Source organism: Perognathus longimembris, chromosome 22 (assembly GCF_023159225.1).
Source record: "Perognathus longimembris pacificus isolate PPM17 chromosome 22, ASM2315922v1, whole genome shotgun sequence".
In the NCBI taxonomy this organism is placed as follows: domain Eukaryota; kingdom Metazoa; phylum Chordata; class Mammalia; order Rodentia; family Heteromyidae; genus Perognathus; species Perognathus longimembris.
In genome coordinates this window covers 2,330,691-2,354,377 of record NC_063182.1, presented here as the reverse complement: position 1 = coordinate 2,354,377, position 23,687 = coordinate 2,330,691, and the positions used below count along the sequence as shown (strand labels likewise).

The 23,687-nt window shown below is 44.4% G+C and overlaps 1 protein-coding gene across 2 annotated transcripts; it reads left to right on the top strand.

Annotated features, from left to right (window-relative positions):
• The first annotated feature begins 234 nt into the window (after positions 1-234).
• On the top strand, positions 235-12,092 carry LOC125340079 (serine protease inhibitor Kazal-type 6-like). 2 transcript variants are annotated; one of them, XM_048331498.1, is made up of 5 exons: positions 235-292; positions 2,077-2,099; positions 7,255-7,347; positions 9,839-9,954; positions 12,047-12,092. In XM_048331498.1, the coding sequence occupies exons 1-5, from the start codon at positions 235-237 to the stop codon at positions 12,090-12,092; spliced, it is 336 nt and encodes a 111-aa protein (XP_048187455.1). The 2 variants fall into 2 exon arrangements, with proteins under 2 accessions (XP_048187455.1, XP_048187456.1); XM_048331499.1 differs by lacking the exon at positions 7,255-7,347.
• Positions 12,093-23,687: the final 11,595 nt, after the last annotated feature.

Here is a 23,687-nt window from a genome sequence, read left to right as displayed (position 1 = left end):
CCCTAACTAGTGACAGGTCTCCATAAATACCTAAAGTGTATAGCACTGTATATGGGTTGAGAAGATGCTTTTTTTTTTTTTATAAAAGAAGGTGGAGATCAGCTCTCTTTCCGTTGTCTCTCTTATATATAATGTGTGTGTCTGAATATGCGCTTTAGCGCTTTCTGTGAAGTGTCTTGACAGAGAACCCAAGCTAAGCAAAGCAGCCTTGATCTGAATGAGCTACCTGGCACCATGAAAATAGCAGGTGTCTTTGTGCTCCTTTCCCTGGCTCTGTTCTGCATGTTCTCAGGTGAGTTTATTTTTCCTTAAAATTAACATCTCGTGTTTATATTGAGACAAAGCTTAGAAAATGTAACTCTCTGGGATGTTTCACAATTTGAGTGACTTTGATATAAAAGACAAACCATCATAACGCTATAAAGAACAGATCATCACAATCGTAATTGTAATACTTGTGATGACGAAAATGATGGTCACAGGGATAGAATAATGGTCATTTATTGAATATATACTTTGTTCTAGGCATGGTGTGACATGTATCATCTCTGACCCTCTTGGGAAAGAATTCACATCCCTATTCTTCTCGAGACACAGTTAAGAGAATTGCCAAGGGACTCACACAAGTAAATGAAATATGGGATTTGAATCCAGATCTTGTAGACATTCAACTTGGTGCTGATTCTAAAGAACTAGTCAGGAAGTTGATTTAGTTGAATTACATAATTACTCCAGCATTAATCTTGACTTTACAAAAGAGAACTAAACTAACCTGCTATTAGTTATTTACAAAATAATAAAAATTGAAACAAGGGGAAAAGATAAACTTGGTGAGGAGATTCTTGAAAAGAAGCTCTTGAACCCTTGGATGCAGAAACACATGTTACTGAGACATGAACACTTTACGCAGGAAAATATGGCTACATCAGTAAAAAAAAAAATCCTAATTGCAATGTTATCTATGAAGATGATGCATATAATACCCATATTTTGAAATGATGTTTTCCATCTGAAGACAAAAAAGTTCATTTCTAGTTATCGTGGCCATTTATAAGAAAATATATATGTTATATGTGTACATTGTTCTATTGTATTTTAGGGGCACAGTGTCCACAAGAGTGTGTGACCCCAAGACTCAGTCCTGTCTTTTCCAGTATTAACCAATGTAACTAAATAGATACCTTAGTTCTCTGAAATATTCTCTCCTATGTAAAATGCTAGAAATTTGATGTGCTAATTGTCTGTAATAACAGAAGATAGATTTTTTTTGGCCAGTCCTGGGGCTTGAACTCAGGGCCTGAGCACTGTCCCTGGCTTCTTTGTGCTCAAGGCTAGCACTCTACCACTTGGGCCAGAGTGCCACCTTCGGCTTTTTCTATATATGTGGTGCTGAGGAATTGAACCCAGGGCTTTATATAGATGAGGCCAGCACTCTACCACTAGGCCACATTCCCAGCCCTGTGTCACTATTTTAAACCACCGGAGCTAATTATTCATCATCTAAAATGACAAGCATTAAAATTAAGAGGGTGAGAAAGAGACTCTCCTCTCTCGAGAATTTGTAGGGCTGTAGAAGGAGGAAATTCAGCAGAGAGAAGAGAAGGGCTTGGTCCTTGGGGCCGAAGGGGCAACTCCGATTCGGTGAATGAATTACAAACTTCTCCAAGCGCTGAAAGGAACACTAGTGAGAGGAACGGCCCGGGCTGAATGCCGGTGCTGGAGGAGCCTTCCCCACACCGTGGCTCCCACACAGACCAGGGGCGACCAAGTCGTTCCTCTGCTACTGCATGACGGAGCCGGGGCTGCAGCACAGCTCTCCGGAACCTTAAGCCATGCTGTCCCCCCCTCACCCTAATCCACAACCACGCTTGAGCTTTTGTGGCCCACGTCCCGACCTGGCTTTCCAAGCGCCTGCGGCCCCCTCCACGCTCCACAGAGCTAAAGCAGCCAGCAGGAGCGCGCGACTTCTTGAGTCAACCGAGGACCCGCAGGAGGTGTGAACACCTCCTACGCGTGTAAGCCTCTCTGTCTCACACGGGTGGATTACAGCGTTTGGATCTTGTGTTTCCTTTTCAGGCGTCTTCAGTCAAGGAGGACAGGTCAGTATATCTTTATCCATTCCTTCTGAGCAGGGTGTGTGCTTAACCGGGGTTTCTGGGCCCCAAATAGGCTTGTCTGTGCAAGGAAAGAGCAAAAGCAATGAGCAGGTAAGGTGATGTTCACGGAAACAATCATTTTTTAATCCAGAATTTCTCTATGGGTATACCATTTTCAATCCAAAACCGCCTAAATGTAATGGATTATCACAGTGAAACCTTAAATTACTATTAATGTAAATTAATAAAAAGTAAACAAAATGCATTACTTTTACCTAAGAAAGAGCTGATTTTATAAAGACATCCTATTCTTCACCTCGTAAAACTTAATTTATAGCTAACGTGCATAACAAATACTCATTTCATAAATGAAATTGTGGAAACATTTGGGAAACTGTAAAAGTTCCTAGAGAATTTTTATTAATTGCTGATCAACAGCTTCTCAAGGAATTAGGGCAGTTACTGTTCCATTTCAGAAATAGGAACTTGGAAAACTTGCTTAACATGCTTAACATTCTGTCTTGAGAACACATGGACCGGTCACTGACTTAAATGTAATTAGGAGTAAACCTCTGAATGGCCATACCTTTTCTTCATTGTTGGGCTAAATATGCAAACCCCCAAACAAGGCCTTGAAAAAAAAATATATAGGATATATATATAGCATATATATACATATATGTATGTATATATATATATACATATATATATATATAACTGCAAGGGGAAGGAACTTGGAAACTGTTCAGATAGAGTGAAATCTGAGGATTTGTTTTCTAGGTAGTCTGAAATAGGCAGTACCAGGCAACACTGGCTTTGGAGTCAAACAATTTGTCCTAGTGCAAGGGCTTCCTCCGTGTGTGTGATTCGGGCAGTAGCTCTCTCCTTCTTGTTGCCCTCATTCCTAAATCTTAGATTTTATTTTCCGTGTGTGCTTGTAGTGGGCTTGGGACTCTAGTGCTTTCCTGGCTGAGACCCTCCTACTTTGAGCCATACAAAAAGAAGAGCCTCATGAATTGTCTGCTCACGCTGTCTCTGAGCTGAGCTGCTCAGACCTCGGCCATCGCAGTGGCCTGGCTGTTCCAAAATCTTGAACATCCAGGGCTGGGCCCACTGACCTTTAAAGCATCTTCCTGCAGTAACTATCGGAACCATTATAAACCAAGTCTGTCCTGCCCACACTGTGGTCTCTCCTCCATCAGACATCAAGAACGAGGAAGGGCTCCTTCTTCCCGTTCCCATGGAGACTCCCCTTCCTCGCCACACCGCTCGCAGGGCAGAAGCTGGAACTGGCTTTAGGAGCACGCCCACGAAAGGCTGATCCAGCGAAGACCAAAGGAAGGCCTTATGATCAGGTTTCCCTCATGCGAGTCATTCCTTCCAAGTTACAAAATCTCTCCACAGTGAAACACCTCATGAGAGACTATAGTCATCCGTCCAAATTATAGTTCTTCCACATTTTCTCCTTCAAAATAGTATTCAAGCCAAAGAGTCAGCATGTTCCCAGACATGTGGAACTCGTGTGCTGAGCAAAAGTTTCCTTTGAAATATAAGTGACTAATCGGTTGCCAAGTTGTGACTATGCCAACTAGGGAACTTCAATGGCATGATGACAATAGGAGCCCAAACCTACTACTTATCATCATGAGTACTTCATGAAATGGTTGCACAACAACAAAGGACGTGTGAAGGACAGGCTAGACACAGCTGGTCCTTTGTTCTGAGTAAACGATGCTTTCTGGATGAATTACTCACTGCATTGCCACTGGGGTTTGCTATGTTCCTCAGCTTCGGTTCTGTGTGTAAGGCCCCTCTCCCTGGAGAAGGGTGGACAGGCGCAGTGCGTGCTAACGGGAACCAGGCAGACCTCTCGCAGCCTGGAGAGGACCGGACTCACCTTCCTCCCCCAGGCGTTTGGGGATCACTGAATGTCTTCTTGGGTTTGTAGGAGAAAGAGGGTGCATTGCAGTGGTAAAGTAATGCTCCGTGGCTCGAAGGCGGCTGGGCTTTTTGGATCTTCTTTAGCCACTTCAGTTTCACTTAGAATTAATGAGAGACTAAACGCAGCTTCGCATTCTTCCCAGCACCCACAACGTAGCCCGTGCGGGGAGCGGCTGCAGCCCTGGAAGGCGCAGCCCGGCCATAGTGAGGAGGAGTCAGCTCCGAGCGCCACGAGGCCATGTCGGCCTCCATTTCAGTTCTGTCGTTCTCTAGACTCGAGGGAGGCGATGATGCCTGCCCTCCTTCCTTCCACCAGAAAGAAAAAAAAAAAGAGAAGAAAAGCATAGTGTACAATAAAACCTGTGTGAGGAGCGGAAACCAGGAGGAAAGGAGGCAGAAGGAGCAGAACTTGTTATACCGGACCAGGGAGCAAGGGTGGAGCATTCCCAGCTACGCTGGGGCTGACCCTTGGAGGGTTGGCGTCCTGGGGCAGCCTGAGCACAGAAGCCCCCCGGCCTCCCTCCCCCTGCACGGCTGGGGCTGGACCTGACAACTCACCCCTGCGATCCTAGAAATCACAGACAGACCAAAACACGGGGCTCGTGACCCAGGCTGGGGACTCGCAGGGAGTGGGATAAAAAATAAGAAAATCTGGGTGAAGGCTTGGCTCGGGGGGACCAAGCATGCAGGCCCTCTGTTCAAACCTCAGTACCGACAAAGAAAGGCAGAGGGAGGGAGGGAGGGAGGGAAGGAAAGAAGGAAGGAAAGAAGGAAGGAAGGAGGGAGGGAGGAAGGAAGGAAAGAAAGAGGGAGAATAAAAGAAAAGGAAGGAGGCTAAGGACTGGAGCACATAAACCAGGAGTTAGTAAAGAAGACCTGAGGCAAAGAGATGCAAAAAAGTTAATAAAGGAAATTAAATAGCAGGGTTTTAGTCTGAAGACCAACTGGGAAACCTGAAGAACTATGCTGTCGTGAAACATGGAAATGTGGATTGGGAAAGATAATGGCTTATAGACAGGCATTCGTGGCTCACACCTATAATCATCGTGGCTAAGGAGATTAAAATGTGAAAATCGAGATTTAGGGCTAAGCTGGGCAATTTCTTGGGACTCTTCTCTTCAGAGAGGACAGAAAAAAAAAAAAAGACCAACCCGAAGTGGAGGTGTGTCTCAAGTGGTAGAGTGCCGGCTGCAACAATTAAAAAAAAAAAAAAAAGACTCAGAGAGTGTGGTCTTGAGTTCAAACCCAGTACTGGGGGTGGGGGTGGGGAGGGGGACTTGCTTCCGGTACAAATAATTCTTAAGTGTGAGTCAAATTCTTGGCTATAGATATTTTATGTATTCCCACAGTCAAGAATTAGAATTTGAGTTATTAACAAAAACTCAAGAACAACCGAGATTTATTAGTATTATTTGGGAGAAAAAATGCATTCTTAGAAAAAAAAATCATGTGAATGAAACCATTTTGAAAATGATCATTATGATTAATGCTAAAGAGGGGAAGACAGCAATAGAAAAATAAACCACGAAGAACCAGAGAACTGACATTCCAAAAAAAATCTAGGCTTTGCAAGCAGTTTGGAGCCATCCGAGGAAATCATGAACGTTTTATAAATTATCCACAGCAATTTGAAAGGAATCGTGTTTTAACGCGCCTCTGGCAGAATGGAGGTGGTGTGAAAGTGGAAGAACAGGTGGCAAGCTACTAAGAGAAGCTGAACCGCACGGATAGAACTGGTTTGCTAACGCGGCTACTATCTGACTGCAAAGAGGGAAAGAGAAGCAAAGGGTCGTCATTCAACAACCCAAGGCTGTGGGATACAAATTCCCATTGGCTTCATCCAGAAGTACAAAATTTGAGACTGAAAGGTTAATTATTCTGAGGGTTTTTTTTTTTTTAGTTCACAACCATGTACAGTCATGAATGATCTTGCTGGGTGAATTAACAACATATACAGTCATGAATGATCTTGCTGGGTGAATTAACAACATATACAGTCATGAATGATCTTGCTGGGTGAATTAACAACATATACAGTCTGAATGATCTTGCTGGGTGAATTAACAACATATACAGTCATGAATGATCTTGCTGGGTGAATTAACAAAATGACCAGCCTTCCGCCTATGCCACGGTTTGAGGCACTGTCATACTCGGAGCAACCACAAGGGGTCAGAGCAACACCACTGCACTGAACATGGTGCACACGGTCTCCAGGGCAGTAGGATAAAGCTGGAGCCCCAGAGGAGAGCAAGGAAACATTGTGTCAAGCCTGTCACCCATCTACCTACAGGACAGGCAATCAGGAGCCCCAAGGACTTCACAATGCCATGAATACAGTGCTGGTCCTTATGATATCAATCTTGCACGTGGTACTTGATATAATTCCGTTAGATGAATTACACGTGGCTGCTCTCCTGGTCTCCTCAATGCTCTGCACGGGGGAAGACGGAATCTAGCTCTGCCTTCATTCCGTCCACCGTAAAGCAAACTGTTTAGATTTTTTTTTTCTCTCAAGAATCCACAACAAAAATGTGAAAGAGAGGAAGCTGGGGCAGAAGAAAGTCACGGCGGGAAGGCTTTGAATCTCCCACGCTCCCGGGTTGTGAGGGCTACAGCTTCATTCTCCCCCTTTGCCAAGTGATTCCCCAGTAATTCTGCAAACCCATTGTCACCTCCCACCCCCCAAACACACACACACACACACACACACACACACACACACACCACCACCACACACCAGGATGCCCTCGCTCACCCCCATTCTGCACGCTGAGGTTTCCCTCAGGTCCGCCGCAGAGGACTCTAGATGCAGAGGGGAAAGGCAATGGCTGATCTTTCTCTCAAACACTGAAGAACTCAGTGAACGGCGTAGTGTGTGTGTGTGTGTGTGAACTGAGACATCGTTATTACACGCTTCCTCTAAGATAGGCCACACATCAGTGGAGAAGCAAGTTCCATCGCATGATTCTCCGCTCTCTTCCAGGACCATCAACTTAACGCAAAATGCACCTGCTCCAAGACAGTCTGTTCACATGCCAGCTAGCTGGTTTGCTTTTCCTTCTTGCCAAGTGTTTGCTCCTCTGGGCTTTGTTCTAGAGTACTGAGGAATTGGGAAAGTGGCCCTGCGGGGGAGGGGGAGAGGGGAGGGGGGAGCCTGGAAACTCTCACGGTGAATGCTCTGCCACAAGTGCCCTTCCCCATCTGCTTTTCCAAGGACGAAAGAGGCTGGATCACCAGATCAGAGGCCCGGAGGCCAGGGAGAGGCGGAACGCCAGGGAGAGGTGGCTTAAGGAACCGTCTCTTTCAAGTAAGAGACCTTCTCGTTCATTTTCCTAGCTGTGGGGAGACTCTAGGTGGAACTGGCCTTGGCTCAGCCCCCACCTGGCCTATGTTTTTCCCCCTGGGGCAACGGCCACACAGTACAGCAGGGACTGCAGCAATTCCAGGCCTCTCAAACGCAGGTCCCGTGCTGTGCGTACCGAGGTGGTGTTTATTGAGGTGGTGTTTATTGAGGTGGTGTTTATTGAGGCGGTATTTATTGAGGTGGTGTTTATTGAGGCGGTATTATATTATTGACCAGCAGGCAACACTGTGGGAGTTAGTGAAGAAGTAATAACAGCACTGGGGTTATAAGTGAAGGCTACCTGTGCGTGCATACACAGGTGACTTACATATCGACTTCACGCATTGTTTAGAGGAGAAAAAAACAACAACAACTGTTCTTTGTGGCTTATTCTGTTGTTGAGATTTTTCAGGTTTTGTTCCCGTTGAGGACTTCAAAGGAAAGATCACTGTTCAGGCTGTAGCATGAGACATGGAATTGTCTTTCTGGGAAATGGGGGAAATTAGGACCCTAAGTGCTAAGCGACTCCTTGCCCATCTTCAATAGTATGAGAAGCTAAGTCTCCATGTGCACTTTCTGCACCCAGATATCAAACACAATGAAGATGTGGTAACTCTGTGACTTAATTATATGACTCTTTCATGGAGAATTTTCCCACGCAAACCTTTAGATCTCTGTCAGGACATAATATTTTACTGGCATCTTAAACAAGCGATTTCTCTTGTGTTCCTACATTTCTTTAAAACATGATTTAAAAGATAAATATTGTATATACAAAGTATGATTTTATTGGTAAACATAGAGAGCAGAGTTCTTCTATAGGAAAGCCAGTTAACGTGTCTGTCAGATACCTACTTGCCCACTTGTGTTTTGCGATGAGAGCAGCTAAAATGTACTCATTCCACATGTATCATGAGCAAAGTGCAACTGCAAAGTACAATAGGAGGGATGTATTACGGTCACTGTCTCTAGCAGGCATCAGCCGTACCGACGGTTCTTGTGCTGTGCATTAGATGTATAGAGCTATTTGAAATGAGAGCTGTTTTAAGTGTCTGGACCGTAAGCGAGAGATGGTCCTTCTATCAGTGAGGATGCATTAGAAATCAATATGGGAAACTGTTGGGCTGGGGATATAGCCTAGTGGCAAGAGTGCCTGCCTCGGATACACGAGGCCCTAGGTTCGATTCCCCAGCACCACATATACAGAAAACGGCCAGAAGCGGCGCTGTGGCTCAAGTGGCAGAGTGCTAGCCTTGAGCGGGAAGAAGCCAGGGACAGTGCTCAGGCCCTGAGTCCAAGGCCCAGGACTGGCCAAAAAAAAAAAATATGGGAAACTGTTGGAAATTCTGGACGGGACACTGATAGGCTAGTTAACGTTCCAGGAAGCCATCTTGGGAACCATCTCTTAATGTAACTCAGTTTGGTTCTTAGGGATTTCAGTGGACTCAACTAATAAGAATTGAGCAGTGTCATTTTCATGGAACTTGTGGAACGCAGGTTCCTCGACTGATGTGTACATAGCAATCCATGGCACCCGGGTGGTTTTTGGAGGGTTTCGGTTTATGTAGTCCGCGTTGCCGGCACCTGGGAACAAGGGCACGATGCGATTTAAATACCGAAGACGGGCTACACTGAGAGGAACGTGACTGTAAGGACTCTACTGCCCAGATTATTTATAAGACACCACTACTGTTGAGAGGCTACGTCACCAGCACAGGGACTGCCATCCCTTCCCAAGATAGCACTCAGTGGCCAATCATCACAAATGGTCTCAACCACACCCAGTGCTACTCCAGAGTCCTAAACTCGGCAGTTTCTGCAGCCATCATTAAATCCACGAGCAGGGTACACAGGTTCACACTGGGCAGTCAGAACTTGACACAGAGTAAGTTAGCATGGAGACACTCAAACTTTGAGTCCAAGAGATAACACATGGGCCACCGCACCCACCGATAGCTGCTGGTGACAAGAACTAAAAGCTGGACGCCTCCTTGCAAAGGACCGCACGTGCTTTCAGAAGAGGGCCCAACAAGCATCACAGCATAAATGCCACTTCATGACCCCAAACTGCCAGCCATTGCAGTCACTCGTGTTGGAGCAAAAAGGCTTGCTTATAGCATCATTCAATCCCTGCATGCAGTGGGATAATGTACTTCCCGTGTGCGTCCTGTGTCTCAGAGAAAATGCCTGTTTTCTATTTCAGTATCGTACTTAAACAAGGAGAGCTGACATCTGCTTCAGGATGCTCTCTGGTGTGTGTGTGTGTGTGTGTGTGTGTGTGTGTGTGTGTGTGTGTGTGTGTGTCTGAGAGAGAAGTGGGGGGAGAGAGAGACAGAGAGAGAGACAGAGAGAGAGAGAGAACATAGATGTTTGCTGTCCAGAACTTTGGATGTGAGGAAAGCTACTCTACCAGCTTTCACCAATGTCACTGTTGCTGACTTTCCCTACTTTGTAGATCAACTGTGACGAGTTTCGTGATCCTAAAATCTTCTGCACTCGGGAGTCGAACCCTCACTGTGGCTCTGATGGGCAGACCTACGGCAATAAATGTGCCTTCTGTAAGGCAATGGCGTAAGTATTACACCGTCTCTTGACTTGATGTATTCTAGAAAGTTCTACCCATACCTCCCATAGAGGCTGTCAGGAAACTGACTCTAAAGGAAAACAAACCAACATAACAGATTCTTACGTGCAGAAAATCAATCGCTTTGTAACTAATTTCAATTCCCTTTTGGTAAGTTTTTAAACATGCATTTTATAACTATGATATTTAATAGTTTTTACTTTTATTAATTTTTTTATTCTTGTTATAAAGGAGATATACTGAGGGGTTACAGTTACATAAGTCAGATAAAGAGTATATTTCTTTTGGTAGATTTTCATTTCTTTACCATCTTCATATGCATATTAATATACCATTCATCGCGTCACTCTCTTCCTTCATTCTTCCCCATCTCTTAGTCTCACCACTCTGTATCAACTCGTTTTTAATCATGTCTTTGCTTGTATGCTTGTTTGTTTATTTGTTTGTTTTGCCAGTCCTGGGGCTTGAACTGAACTCAGGGCCTGAGCACTGTCCCTGAGCTCCTTTTGCTCAAGGCTAGCACTCTACCACTTGAGCCACAGCGCCATTTGTGGCCTTTTCTGTGATTATTTGGAGATAAAAGTCTCATGGACTTTTTTGCACAGGCTGGCTTCGAACCCTGAGCTTCAGATCTCACCCTCCTGGGTAGCTAGGATTAAAGCCGTAGGCCACTGGTACCCAGCTGTCTTAGTTTTGTTTTGTTTTGTCAGTTATGGGACTTGACCTCAGGGCCTGGGCACTAGCCCTGAGCCTAAATAGGCTAGCACTCTACCACTTGAGTCGCAATACCACTTCCGGGTTTTGAGTGGTTAATTGGCGATAAGCGTCTCATGGGGAATTTGTTGTCCAGGCTAGCTTCGAACCTTGATCCTCCGCCCTCTCAGCCTCCTGAGTAGCTCGGATTAACAGGTATGAGTCCTGCAGTCTTAGATTTTTATTACCTAATTGACAACGTGCCTCACTATGTGCCCTGGGCTGTCCTCATACTCATAATCCTCCTCCTCAGCCTTCCAAGTGCTGTTTATTTTTTTAATGTAAAATATCAGCCTTTAGGACAGGGTACTGGTGATTCCACCTGCAGTCCCAACTACTTGAGGGGTGGAGACCCGAAGGGGTGAAGCTGAGGCTAGCCCAGGGGAAGAGCTTGTGAGATCCCATCTCAACGAAGACGAGACGCTTCAGTCCCCCCGTCATCCCAGGGACTTGGGGCGGAGGTCCAGAGGATTGCGCTCCCATGCTGTTCTGGCCAAAATGTCCAGAAGACACCCCATCTCAAAAGAAAAAAGCTGAACGTAGGGGTGCAGATTTACCACCCAAGCCAGAGTGGGGACCACAGGAGGAAGATGGCCATCCAGAATGTTCTAGGCAAAAAGTGAGGTCCCCTTCTCGTTATAACCGGAGAAGAAAGGGTTCGAAGAAGGAGCTGGGTGGTCGACAGTCAGCTTAGCACGTTCTAAGGCTTGAATTCACGCCCTAGTACTACAAAGCGCACACACACACACACACACACACACACACACATACTCATTCCTATCGATAGAAATGACTGCATTGGTGTGTTTACACACAATCCATTAACTAGGTGGGGTTGTGTGAGATTTGAATTAGTGGGCACAATTTACTGAGAGGGAATAAATGTGTGGATATACACATATAAAACACCAAATGCCGAGAGAGTTGATTATATTTTCCTTCAGGACAGAACTATGATCTTATCAACTCTTCTTTATTTTTTCTCACTTCTTCCTTTCCTTCTTGTGTATGTATGTACACATACAGATGCATACACATATTTACATACATCTTTATGTGCATATATATTAGAGAACGACTAATTGGTATTGAAATGTCTAATATGCATCCGCACTCTGAGTTTTGTTTAAACTCGTGTTTTGCAAAGTTAGAAAAGGTGTCATGATGTCTGGGGGTATTTACTCCACCTCTAGTGAAACATAGCGTGCAAATCCATTGACTCCAGTGGGGAGAGCTCGTGGCTTGTTGCATGGTGTAAACCGTGTTCGACTTCGGTGGCCAAGACGTATGACCAGGCACTGAACGTCTGCTCGTCTCTCTTTTCAGGAAAAGCAACGGGAAGATCAACCTGAAGCATCACGGGTCGTGCTGAATGGGACCAGGGCTTCGGGCTGGCTCACAGCTTCCCTTTCTCTCACTTCTGATTTTACTTTCCTCGAACGAATCCCTTTACCCTTAAAGAGGCACACCTGCTCCCGTATGTCGGGGCCTTGGGTAGTTCACTATGTGTCTATTTCACTTGAGTTACTCGCCAATAAAGTAAATTCTACAGAAGCACTGATTATGTGTTTACTTTGAGTTAAAGGCCACATTGAGCTGTTGGTCCGTAGGAGGTGGATGGGAGGCAGGGGAGGAGAGAGCGCGTTCCAGAGGGTTACTCTGATTAAAAAATAACACACTTAACTTTGAAAGGCTGAGGTGAACACACTGTGCAATTAACACACACTGAATCAAAAGAACATGAACGTAAAATGGGCTGTAGAGGGGTAGAGCTAGAGAGTAGAGGAGGTGGACAGACAGGGTGAACGATATGGATAGGATGAAAGTAGTATATTTGCTTCTAGGACACTAGAACTGCGACACCTGTTGAAATGGTCTTAATGGAAGGAAGTAGGGTAAGGGAGAATGATAGAATGGGATGTTTACTCAGGACACATTGCATGTATGTATAGAAATGTCATCATGAAACCCCCTTTGTCCAACCAAAGTATGCTGATAATCCTAAGAAAAGAGAACATACAAGTAAAACACCGAATAATTGACAGGGTATTAACTCGATCAAAAGATCTAAGTCACCGTGGAATCATGGGAAATATACTCTTTTCTCCATGAGGGTAATGAAGAATTTCGGTAATGTAACCATAAGTTGTTCTTATAATTGCTTAGAAATATCCATCATTTAAAATACCAGTCTTTCTTGATTTCAGGGAAAATATTTTAGATAAAAGCAAAGCATTTAGCTGGGTGCCCGTGGCTCATGCCTGTAATCCTAGCTACTTGGGAGGCTGAGATCTGAGAATCACAGTTCATTTCAGCAAGTATCATTTTAGTAGGGAGAAATACACGGAAAAACAAACAATTAAAAGTCATCCTGGAAAGGGAAGCCCATACAATTCTTATTGATTCTTATCTCCAGTTAACAACCCAAAAAAGTCAGAAATGGAGCTGTGGCTCAAGTTCAGGCAAAAAGTTCAGGGACTGTGCTCAGGTCCTGAGTTCAAGACCAACACAAACCTCCCCCACCACACCCCCAAAAAAGCAAATCATTTTTCCTGTGGATAATAGTTCTTCAATACCCAGAATAAAGAAAGAATAATGCATAAATGATTAATGATTCACAAAACAGTATATGGGTATAAAAATCAATTAAAAGACAATACATTTAGAGGACGTGTTAAGTTTGGAGTTTCACTGGACAATCCCTGAATAAAATAAATAAAATAAAAATTTTAATAAATAAAAAAAATAGAATACCTGCATAAAACATCAGAAATCCTAAGGCACAGAGTGAGTTTAAGTACGTGCCAAAGGAAACGGCTCTGAAAGTGAAGAGAGGCTGCTGCTAAGAGCCGCCCCCAACCAGGAAATCCCTAAAGCTGCATCCACAAGTGATCGCCTCCGAGGGAGCCAAGGGCATATTCTGACATTATTCCTTCAAATAAGGTCATGTAGCAGAATGCCTATTTCACAGAGCACGTGGCTAAAGGGAGTGTCAGTGCAATCACTCTCTCCGTGAACAAACACTGCGGATCGCCTGCTGTCAGGGCCAGTCACCTCTGTGTGCTTATGATAGAGCTATAGATGGGATGGTAAGAGACGATCAACTAGTCATGGTCACATTTCAGCAGGGAGGAATACATCGAAAAACAAATATAATAAGAAATAAATAGAAGCATCGGAGAGATGGAAATAGTGGCTATAGGAAAACTATTAAGAAGGATATGGAGACCTGGTATGGTAGGGTATACCTATGACCCCTTGGTAGGTCCTTCCTGGAAGACCCTCGTCTGAGGCTAGTCCAGGCCTAGGTGTGAGATTCTATCTCAACGGCAAAGTAAACACCAAAGGGCTGGAGCACAGCTAGGATAGTGGAGCGGAGAAAACCCAGCAGTACACAGAAGAACGTGTCTACAGAGAGGGTTGGCCAGTTGCAGGATGTCACGAGGTAAGTGGCATTGCTCTAACTGGACAGACCCAGCGATGAGAGCATTGCCCAACCACACATCCCAGAGAAGAGCAAAAGGAGACGCTAGATCAACATGCTTACAGCTGGAATACGCCTGCCTGGCGTCGTTGAGCAACGAGGCGTTGGTGGCGGAAGGGCGGAGGGAGGAGACAGACGCGAGATGAGGTCAGAGATGAAGGAGCCCACGTCATGGAGGATTTGGTAGATTCCGGCTTTTACTGCGATGCTCCGGATGTGTGTTCCTCATCGAATGAATAGCTATTTCCTGACCTAACCTTGTGTGCACGTATGGAAGTCCTGCCTCTCAACCCCGCTCGACCCCTTCCTGCCGTGTATGCCGAGGCTCATTTCCTGCCTGGCTGCCTCTCACACCGTCTTCTGTTTCCCCACACACTGACCTCTTCCCTTCCATTCCGCCATGCATCTCAAAGCATGTTTCAGGGACTGTATCCGAAAACGGTCAGCTATCATCTCCTGTCTAAGCTATCTGGAAGGATGCAAAGGAAAGCACGAGAAAGCAAACCACAGAAGCTTAAGGACATTCAATTCCACAGAAAGAAGAGAGAATTCACATCTAAAAGGGACACATTTGGGAACGTTTGTACTTTTTATGTTAAAACTATACACGTGGTAGGCATGGTATGTGATCCTCAAGCCTGCAACCCTAGCTATTCCAGTGAATCCTGGTTGGAGGTCAGCCCGGGCCAAAGATAGCAAGATCCCATCTCAGAAAGAAGTCAAGTGATGGTAGAGGTGGAGCTAGGAGAGCCACAGAGGACAGTTGAGGCCAAAAGTGCAGGACCCTAACTGAAAATGAGACTAAGACGCCAAAGGCTGAGAGGGGTAGCTGCCTCCCTATCGAGGGTGAGACTCGGAGTTCCATCCCCAACACCGACATCACCACCACCAAGTCCAAAAGACTCAGAGCTGGGACGTTCACCTAGAAGTCGCAGAGGGACGGGTACCGAGGTCTGCAATCACCCCGCACAGTCACATCGAATGGGACTTGATGGCCCTGTGGCACAGAGTGGAATCTTTTGCAAGAGTTACGTAAGCGTTAAGTAGACGTTTAATAAACAAAGACAAAGAATGTCAGTTTACCTGTGTGGAAAGCGGAGGAAATGGAGAGAAGGAAGCGACAAGGAGATGCAGGTGGGAAAGTCCTAGTGTTTCCTGTAAGACATTCCACGTTTTGTATTAACAGCGAAAACTTACGAACAAAATGGAGTTTCAGTGCCTTTGCCTGCTTGAACAATTATAGAAGGTAATTAATATTCAATTACAGATTGGCTAGTAGTGAATTCACTATATTTGAGTTCAACATCACATACATTAAGTATATGCAATTAAATCAACATAACTTATTGGTCAATCTAGACTTAAAGGGGCTCACTGTAAGTTGTTTCAATTTATGCACGTGAAATTTTTCTTTAGAACTGATAAATGGGACTGCTTTAGTTAAAATGCTTCAAAGGAAACAATGGCCAGAGTCCAGTGTACATCAAAGGAAACAATTGCCAGAGTCCAGAGACAGCACATAGGAAGTGAGAAAATTTTCACCAGCGAATCAATAAATAGACAAAAGATATCCAGAATATACAAAGGGATCAAAAAACCTCAAAAGCAGAAAAATCCAGTTAGCAAATGGGAAAATTTATTGAACAATTCTCAGAAGTTGAGTAGCTAGTCATGGAAGAAATATTCAACATGAAGGAAATGCAAATCAAAACAACACTAATGCTCCATCTTACCTCATTTCAAATGGAAATCGTAAAGGAAACAAACACATGGCGGGCAGCCATTGCTTACCAAGGTGGAGGAAGACAGGAAACTTCGTACCCTGTTAGGAATGTAAACCAAAGCGACCACCACTGTGGAAGTCAATGTGGAGATTTCTTAAAAATATAAAAGCAGATAAAAAATATTATAAAATATAAAGCAGATATAAAATATAAAAACATTATAACCTTGCAATACCAAGGTAGGGTATGAATCTGAAAAAAATGTAAGTCAGTACTCAAGAGAATCAGGTAATATGCCCATGTTTATTGCACCACAACTCACCAGAGCCAAATGAAAGGATCCCAATAACTGATGAATAAAGAAAAATGAATTCTGTCATTTATAGGAAAAAATTGATTAAACTGGATATCGTCATGTTGAACAACTAAGCCAATGTCAGAAAGCCAAATATTGCATGACTTTGTTCTTTTGTACAGTTTAGACCTAACATCTTGTTGGTTATGGTTATAATAATAATGGGGCATGAATGTAAAAGGGGGTCTGTCTAGGGCAATTGGTGGGAGGAGGGAGAAAAAAGGGAAAAAAAATACTGAGGGGTAAAGCAGACAGAAGTACCTTTATAGACATACATGCATACATACTTACATACATACCACATAGATATGTAATCTATACATATATTGCATATGTATGTTTTTTATTTACTGTATGTATGTTTTTATTTACTGATATATCCTCAAATGTATAAAGCAGTAACTGAAATACGTATGGTGCTAATAAATACAATTGGATAGCTATCTTAAGTTTATTTTATAGCCTAATTTATAGGAGGAATTCGTTGGGTAACTGCTAAACTTTGGGTAGATGTCGAATGAAGGCGAGTACAGCGAATGTTGGCGGATTTGTAGATTGGTGAGAAGCCCCTGGTTGGAAAGGATGAGAAAGTTGGCTGTGTGTTATCTCAGAGCACTACCCAAACAAAAACTGCAGTAGCAAAGACGCGAGAACTTAAGTGAGGTATCGCCTCCCTCATTCAGAAAACCAGCCCTCACCACAAAAACGTGTGTTCTCAAAAATAATGACTAGTGGGGAAACAGAATTGGACTAATGGACTAGCAAAAGTAAGAACAAGGTGGAATTTTGATCTGTAATATGAGAAAACATGAGACCAGATCATAAAACTCACAAATTCACAACCATTCGGGAACTGGGTGAGGGTATGAGGAGGAATGCCGAAAAGCCCAGCATTGGGAGCAGGGGAACACACAACTTTCAGGCCGACGCAGCAGTAGCATTTACCCACATTATTCCCGCCCCCCCCCCCCATGGGTAGCTTGACTTAATAAAACAATGTTCTCATTACAAAGAAAATCATTTGTTCACACAATAAATTTTGGCTCATCTTGCTATAAATATACTCTTTGGGTAGGCAATGTCTTGAAAATTTTTACAGACTTAAGCAGACATCGTTAAATCCTTTTGTTCCGAGTAAAAGGAGGGATCGGCCACTCCTCCAGGCATCATAAGTAATTATAGCATCATTTCTGGAAACTGTTCTTAGGGTTTTATACGTGTGAAACTGCAATAACTCATGAGCACATCAGCAGGTACGAGCTCCTTCACGCCCTTCTAAGGACACTAGTTTTTTGTTCCTAAGTCCTGTAGTCTGGAAATCGATTTGCTTTGTCTACTTGCTAATAATATGCAATGCGCACATCTGCTCTGTAGGACACGGCTGCAATCTGCTGCTTAGAAGACAAGTAGGACTTTGCAGTGTGGGTGTTCTGTCCAATACTGTGTGGGATAAAAATGTGTAGCCTAAGAGATCTCTCTCTCGCACACACACACACACATACACACACACACACACGTAAAAAAGAACATTCACTTATTCCTTGTCATCCATTTCCTTATTTGCTTTTCCAGCTAAGTGCCGTCTACTTTAAATGGAGCACTACGGGAGAGCTTTCGTCTTCATTCTCAACCCAATCTGCAGATCTGTACGCTACATCGACTGTCAGACTATTTCTCCCCGTTTCTGAATCCCTGAAAGGAATGGAGTCACACAAATGTCTTTAAGTCCTACCAGAAATGAAAGTTAACTCATAAATTTTTATCGGCTCTTAGGTGCCACAATTAGACTTCAAGGCCGATTGTTCTAGGAAGAGTCAATAATGTAAGCTACATAAAGTTTCTGTCCATAACTTTAAAGTGTAAGTCATCAAATATAAGTTAACATGCTTCTGACGGTTTTGGTTACGAGGACATACCTTCCAGTTCTGGGGAGACAGACCTGACATCTTTTCAATTGCAAACCAGAAAGTTTACAAATAAAGAATAAGTGCACTTATAGTAAGTTTATAAAAATTGTTTTTGTTAATAATAAATTAATTTATAATAAGTTTATTCATAAATAAATGTGATTATGATGACATGGTATTTGCATTTCAAAAATACTCAGACACTATAAATAGTTAATAACAGAACTCAGATCAACCATGCTAAAATCTGTAATTTTTCCTCTTGATTAATGACAGAATTACTCTTGCCTTTAATTCAGCCATCTCTCTACCTGTCTTAGTCCCAGAAAACCAGTGGGGTGACACCTTGAATCAGTTTCAAGATCTTGCAGAACTGGCTAATAAAAGTTATTTCTCTATGTTGGGTATATACAGACCTACAAGTATTTATAGAATTGCCGTATTTCATTTTAATTTTGGTATTGGAAATCAAATCCAGTTCCTCATACATGCTAAGGCCATACATTACAAGTGAGTACCCAAAAGAACAAATCTACATAAAAAGCAAAATTTTCTTAAGTAGTACTAGAAGTGAAAAATGTACCATTGAAATGTTGACCAGTGCACATTGATACAGTGAGTTACAGAGGATGAGTGGAAACAAGCCCTGGGTTTGATTCCTCAGCACCACATAGATAGAAAAAGCCGGAAGTGGACTCTGTGGTTCAAGTGGCAGAGTGCTAGCCTTGAGCAAAAAGAAGCCAGGGACAGTGCTCAGGCCCTGAGTTCAAGGCCCAGGACTGGCCAAAAAAGAAAAATAATAATAATATTTATCAAAATGAACCTCAGGAAATGTAAACAAGAGGCTTTTCCCTTTGTTATTCTTTCTCCTTTGTCCTCTTAGTTCACTTATCTGTCTTTTGGGGGTAAGATGGGGCACAGAAATGGAAGGATAAAGGGTGAACAAATGCAGCAGTGATACTCAGTAGAAACCGTGTTGCAAACGGGCGATACAACTCATGGGCAGAGGTGGGAGGGAAAAGCCAGGAGATCATGACGGAAAGAGTGACCATTTCAACAAAGAAATGTGCTGGTTGCCTGATTTATGAAACTGTAAACCCTCTGTACCTCATCTTCATAATAACAATAACGTACTTACGGTTCGCCAAGTGAGTACTGAGACCACCCTGAAAGACGACAAAAAAACATTAGCAGAAACACAACGCCCAGTGTCCTAAGAGGAACATTTACAACGCGTGGCACACCAAGAATCAGGAAGATGTCACTCATACATCTGTAAGCCCAGTCTCAGAATCAACTGGAAATACGCAAAGAAGCTAATTGAGAAATAAGCATTTTAACTCAGCAATCCTATATGGGTGAGAAGGTAAAGGAAGGATGCAGCACACCAGAGAGAAACTAGGAAGAGAATAGCAAACAACTAAACAGCCGGTTGCTGATGCCTCGTGTCTGTAAACCTAGCCACTCGGGAGGTGATTGTGACACCAAAGTTCATTCGTACAGAGTGCAGATCGTCCAGAGCCTCTTCCAGGTTCTGCTGTTTGGAAGCTTTTTGGCTCAAGGCCGCACTGCAGATAAGTCCAAAGTAGGAAAACAATGATCTGATGACAAGAAGCACTGTGTGCTGAATAGGCCATGCGTGTCATTATTATGACTGAACATCATTGTTTCTAACCATGTGGACAAGGCCTGAGATCTGCTTCTTTGGCTTCTGGCTCTTAGCTCTTTGGAGAAATCGGTTACATAATGAGGGTGGAGAGAGAGGGGGACTGGCAAACGCACGGGTATTTAGATTCACAGACAGGTCCACTTACGAAGAGCACCTGCAAAGCGCCCAGCGCAGAGCTCATTCCCCCCACACCTGCGGGTCTTCCCGACATGAAGCCATCCGGCGTTCTCGTGCTGGGGCTCAGCGCTGCCTGCCTGCTCCTCTTTGCAGGTAGGTTAGAAAACGCAACTCCAGAGCCGAATGGTGGCTATCAGCAGCCCCGGTGTCAGGAGGGTGACAGGGGCAGTGATACTCGCTAGACACCATGTTGAAAGTGAACTACGCAAGGCGGAGGAGATTCTTAGTATAATTCCTGAGAAAGGCAAAGTGTGCCAGGAAGCAGGCCCTGGAAAGGGCTGGGGTGAGGTCGAGAGGAAAGCGGTAGAAAAATGCAGAAGAGGAGAGGGGGGAAGGCAGGCCATCATTCAGTGTATGCGACCTTAAGAAGAGGGAGGGAAGGAATGGGGGAGGGGGAGATGGGGGAGGATGCGGAAAGGGGTGACACTGATCGAGACACATTGCATTCATAAACTGTTTCTTCACGTGGAAAATCTCTTGTGCAACTTAACGATAATAATTAAGAAAAACAGACATTCTTATCTGAAGTCACCTTTAAGAAAGTCTTATCTAGTCAGCTTTGCCTGCCAGCTGTTTTGGTACATTGCCAAGTATAGATAAGTAAAGTAAATACGATTGGGGAGAAAAGAGGAAGAGAGTAGAGAGAAGAGAACAAAACCGGGAGGGAGGTGGAAAGGGATCCCGGGATAATGTAGTAACGCAATCTAGTAGAAAGATCCCAAGCTTCTGATCTGAAGAGTTGCTTTCCAATCTTCCTTCTGCTATTAGCTCTCTTAGCACTGAACAAGCTTTCTCTGGCTTGTTGCATCCAAATGAAGTGTTCCTGCTCCAGGATGCGGGTCTAGGCGCCAGTGCCCCTTTCAGAAAAGGCCATGCTTCAGAGGGGAAAAAGGGAGAGGGACGGGGTGACATCGTCCAAAAGGAAAAGTACGCACTGCCTGACTTGTGTGATTGGAACCCCTCTGTACATCACCGTTAAAATAACGATAATAATAATAATAATAATAATAATATATTGGCTGTCGATTCTAAGAGATCTGGATTTTATTACTTTCATTTATAAGATGAACATACGGAGACGGCCATTTTCCCCAAGGCTCAATTTCCTTACCTTTAAAAATGAGGTTGCTCATGTGACTTCATCAATGTAGGATGAGTGAAGTACCTACAACATACACCGCTTTCTCTTGTTTGTTTGTTTGTTTGGTCAGTCCTGGGCCTTGAACTCATGGCCTGAGCACTGTCCCTGGCTTCCTTTTGCTCAAGGCTAGCACTCTGCCACTTGAGCCACAGCGCCACCTCTGGCCATTTTCTATATATGCGGTGCTGGGGAATCGAACCCAGGGCTTCATGCATACGAGGCAAGCACTCTACCACTAGGCCATATTCCCAGCCCCCAGACCGCTTTCAGTAGGTGGTAGACGGAATCAATGGGAAAGGTGGTGAATTACATGTTCCTTTTCGGTGATTTCAGAATTATTTTGCATTTTGTTGTTGCATGAATATCTCACTGACGATTGTTGGGGTCATCCTTTAGTCAAATGGCTTTGAGTTCTGGAAGCTTCATTTTCTCCCTGGTAAACGTGTATCTCTTTACTCCCTAGCCGGATGACAACCATTCCTAAAGGAAATGCACTCATTACCTGCATCACGTGACTGTACGCCCTCTGTATATCGCCTTTACACTAATGTTTAATTGCATCACATCCGCACCCACAGAAAACGTGATGCGAACTGTTGAACTGCTCGTCTGTAAGTCGGTCACTCCGCCATGCAGCGACCGAGCGCGGGCCCGGGTGACGTGTTCCTCTAAGCCTGGGCCTCGGTTTCCCATCCCTAAAGGAGGACACAATCACTAGAGCTTAGGTTAATTTTAGCTGTCAATCTGCGGGGCTGGGGATATGGCCTCGTGGTAGAGTGCTTGCCTTGCATACATGAAGCCCTGGGTTCGATTCCTCAGCACCACATATATAGAAAATGACCAGAGGTGGCGCTGTGGCTCAGGTGGCAGAGTGCTAGCCTTGAGCAAAGAGAAGCCAACTGTCATTCTGGGCTGCTAGGGTTCATCAGTGTCTGTTCTCTCATTGCAGAGGCCGGGACCCAAGGAGGCTTTCGAGTAAGTTCTCTCCCTCTTCCTCCCCTTCCCCTCCTCCCTCCCCCTCCCCCCTCTGGCTTCCCCTGCTGGTTGTTTCTTTTAGCAGCAGTCTCCTGGCAGTGGACTTAGGTTGGGAGGCACTGCCCCGGGTGTCCCCCCAGGGCTGCCCTGCGGGGAAGGTGGAGGACGGTACAGCTTCAGATCCGGTACCAGCTAGTCCAGAGAGGACCACACTGCAGGGTGACCTGGATGTCACCTCCTGCTCTCCTGCCTGCCAGGTGTCACATTTCCCTGGAAGAGCCACCCGTTCACTCAGGGTCTGAGTCACAACATAACGGGGTGTCCATAACAGCGTGGGGTAAACGGAATGCCTTTCTCAAGTCGAAATGTTTGAGGGAGCGAGCGATGGGTGCAGTAGAACGAGAAAATGGTGATCAGCTGGGGCGGAGCCAGGTCACTCGGGGGCCTTCACCCCGGGTCTCAGGGCCGCGTGCACAGATGTCACGTCAAATGCACGGCAGCACGCTCTGAGCGCCCCGTGGGAAGGGCTCTCCAAGGACACGGACGCCCAGGAATCGGAGTTGAGGAACCCCTGCCCCGCCCCCCGATATTTCAATGCAGCTACACACTTGAGAACCGCATTTCTAAATGTCACCAACTATCTTTGAGATGAGGGGTACAGCAATAGCAAGGAGAAGGGGAGGAGAATGCAGTCAGGAGTTCAAAGCGTATCCCACAAAGTTGAGAAAGGGAGGGAAAGGGCAGGATGGAAGCAGAGGGGGAGAATGAGGAAAGGGGTGAATAACTCTGATGAACACTCATTGTATTCCTAAACGGCTTCTTGAATGTCAGCTCCCTTCTACAACTGCGAGAAGATAATGATTTTTTTTAAGTTGAAAAAGAAAAGATCTTAGCGTAGAGTGCTTGTCTTGCATGCGTGAAGCCCTGGGTTCGATTCCTCAGCACCACGTACACAGAAAAGGCCAGAAGTGGCGCTGTGGCTCAAGTGGCAGAGTGCTAGCCTTGAGCAGGAAGAAGCCAGGGACAGTGCTCAGGCCCTGAGTCCAAGGCCCAGGGCTGGCCAAAAAAAAAAAAAAAAAGATCTTGAAATCCCCCACTTGATTTGCATTTAGTGATAATAGCATCTACAGACTTAAGAGGGTAATTAGTAATCATAGAGAATATACAATATTTATCTATAACACCTGTACAGAAGGCATCAGGAGATACAATAGCAGTCCTTTTAAAAGATAAATTTATCCAATAACCACCTTATTTTTCATATTGTACTTTTCTACATTATTGTTTTACTTAAAAATCACCAATACTTTTCACCTCCTATGAACATAGTGCTCCAATTCTTTTCTGTGGTATTTCAATCTTTGTTTTCATCTTGTTTCAATTTTTGCAAGTGACTTCAGAAATACCTTTTATCTGACATGGATGTAATCTGAGATTATATTTGGTTATTTTGCTTTTTCTTCTCCTTAAATCTTGTAATAAAGCAACTGCTTCATTTAAAAAAGGTTAAATAACTGTATTTGTAAGATTTTAAC

Excerpts from the sequence above, each read along its gene's own strand:
- LOC125340079 (XM_048331498.1), top strand. The coding sequence starts at position 235 with ATGAAAATAGCAGGTGTCTTTGTGCTCCTTTCCCTGGCTCTGTTCTGC. Across the intron at positions 293-2,076 it reads TCTGTTCTGCATGTTCTCAG|GCGTCTTCAGTCAAGGAGGA; the intron begins GTGAGTTTATTT and ends TTTCCTTTTCAG. Across the intron at positions 7,348-9,838 it reads TAAGGAACCGTCTCTTTCAA|ATCAACTGTGACGAGTTTCG; the intron begins GTAAGAGACCTT and ends CCTACTTTGTAG.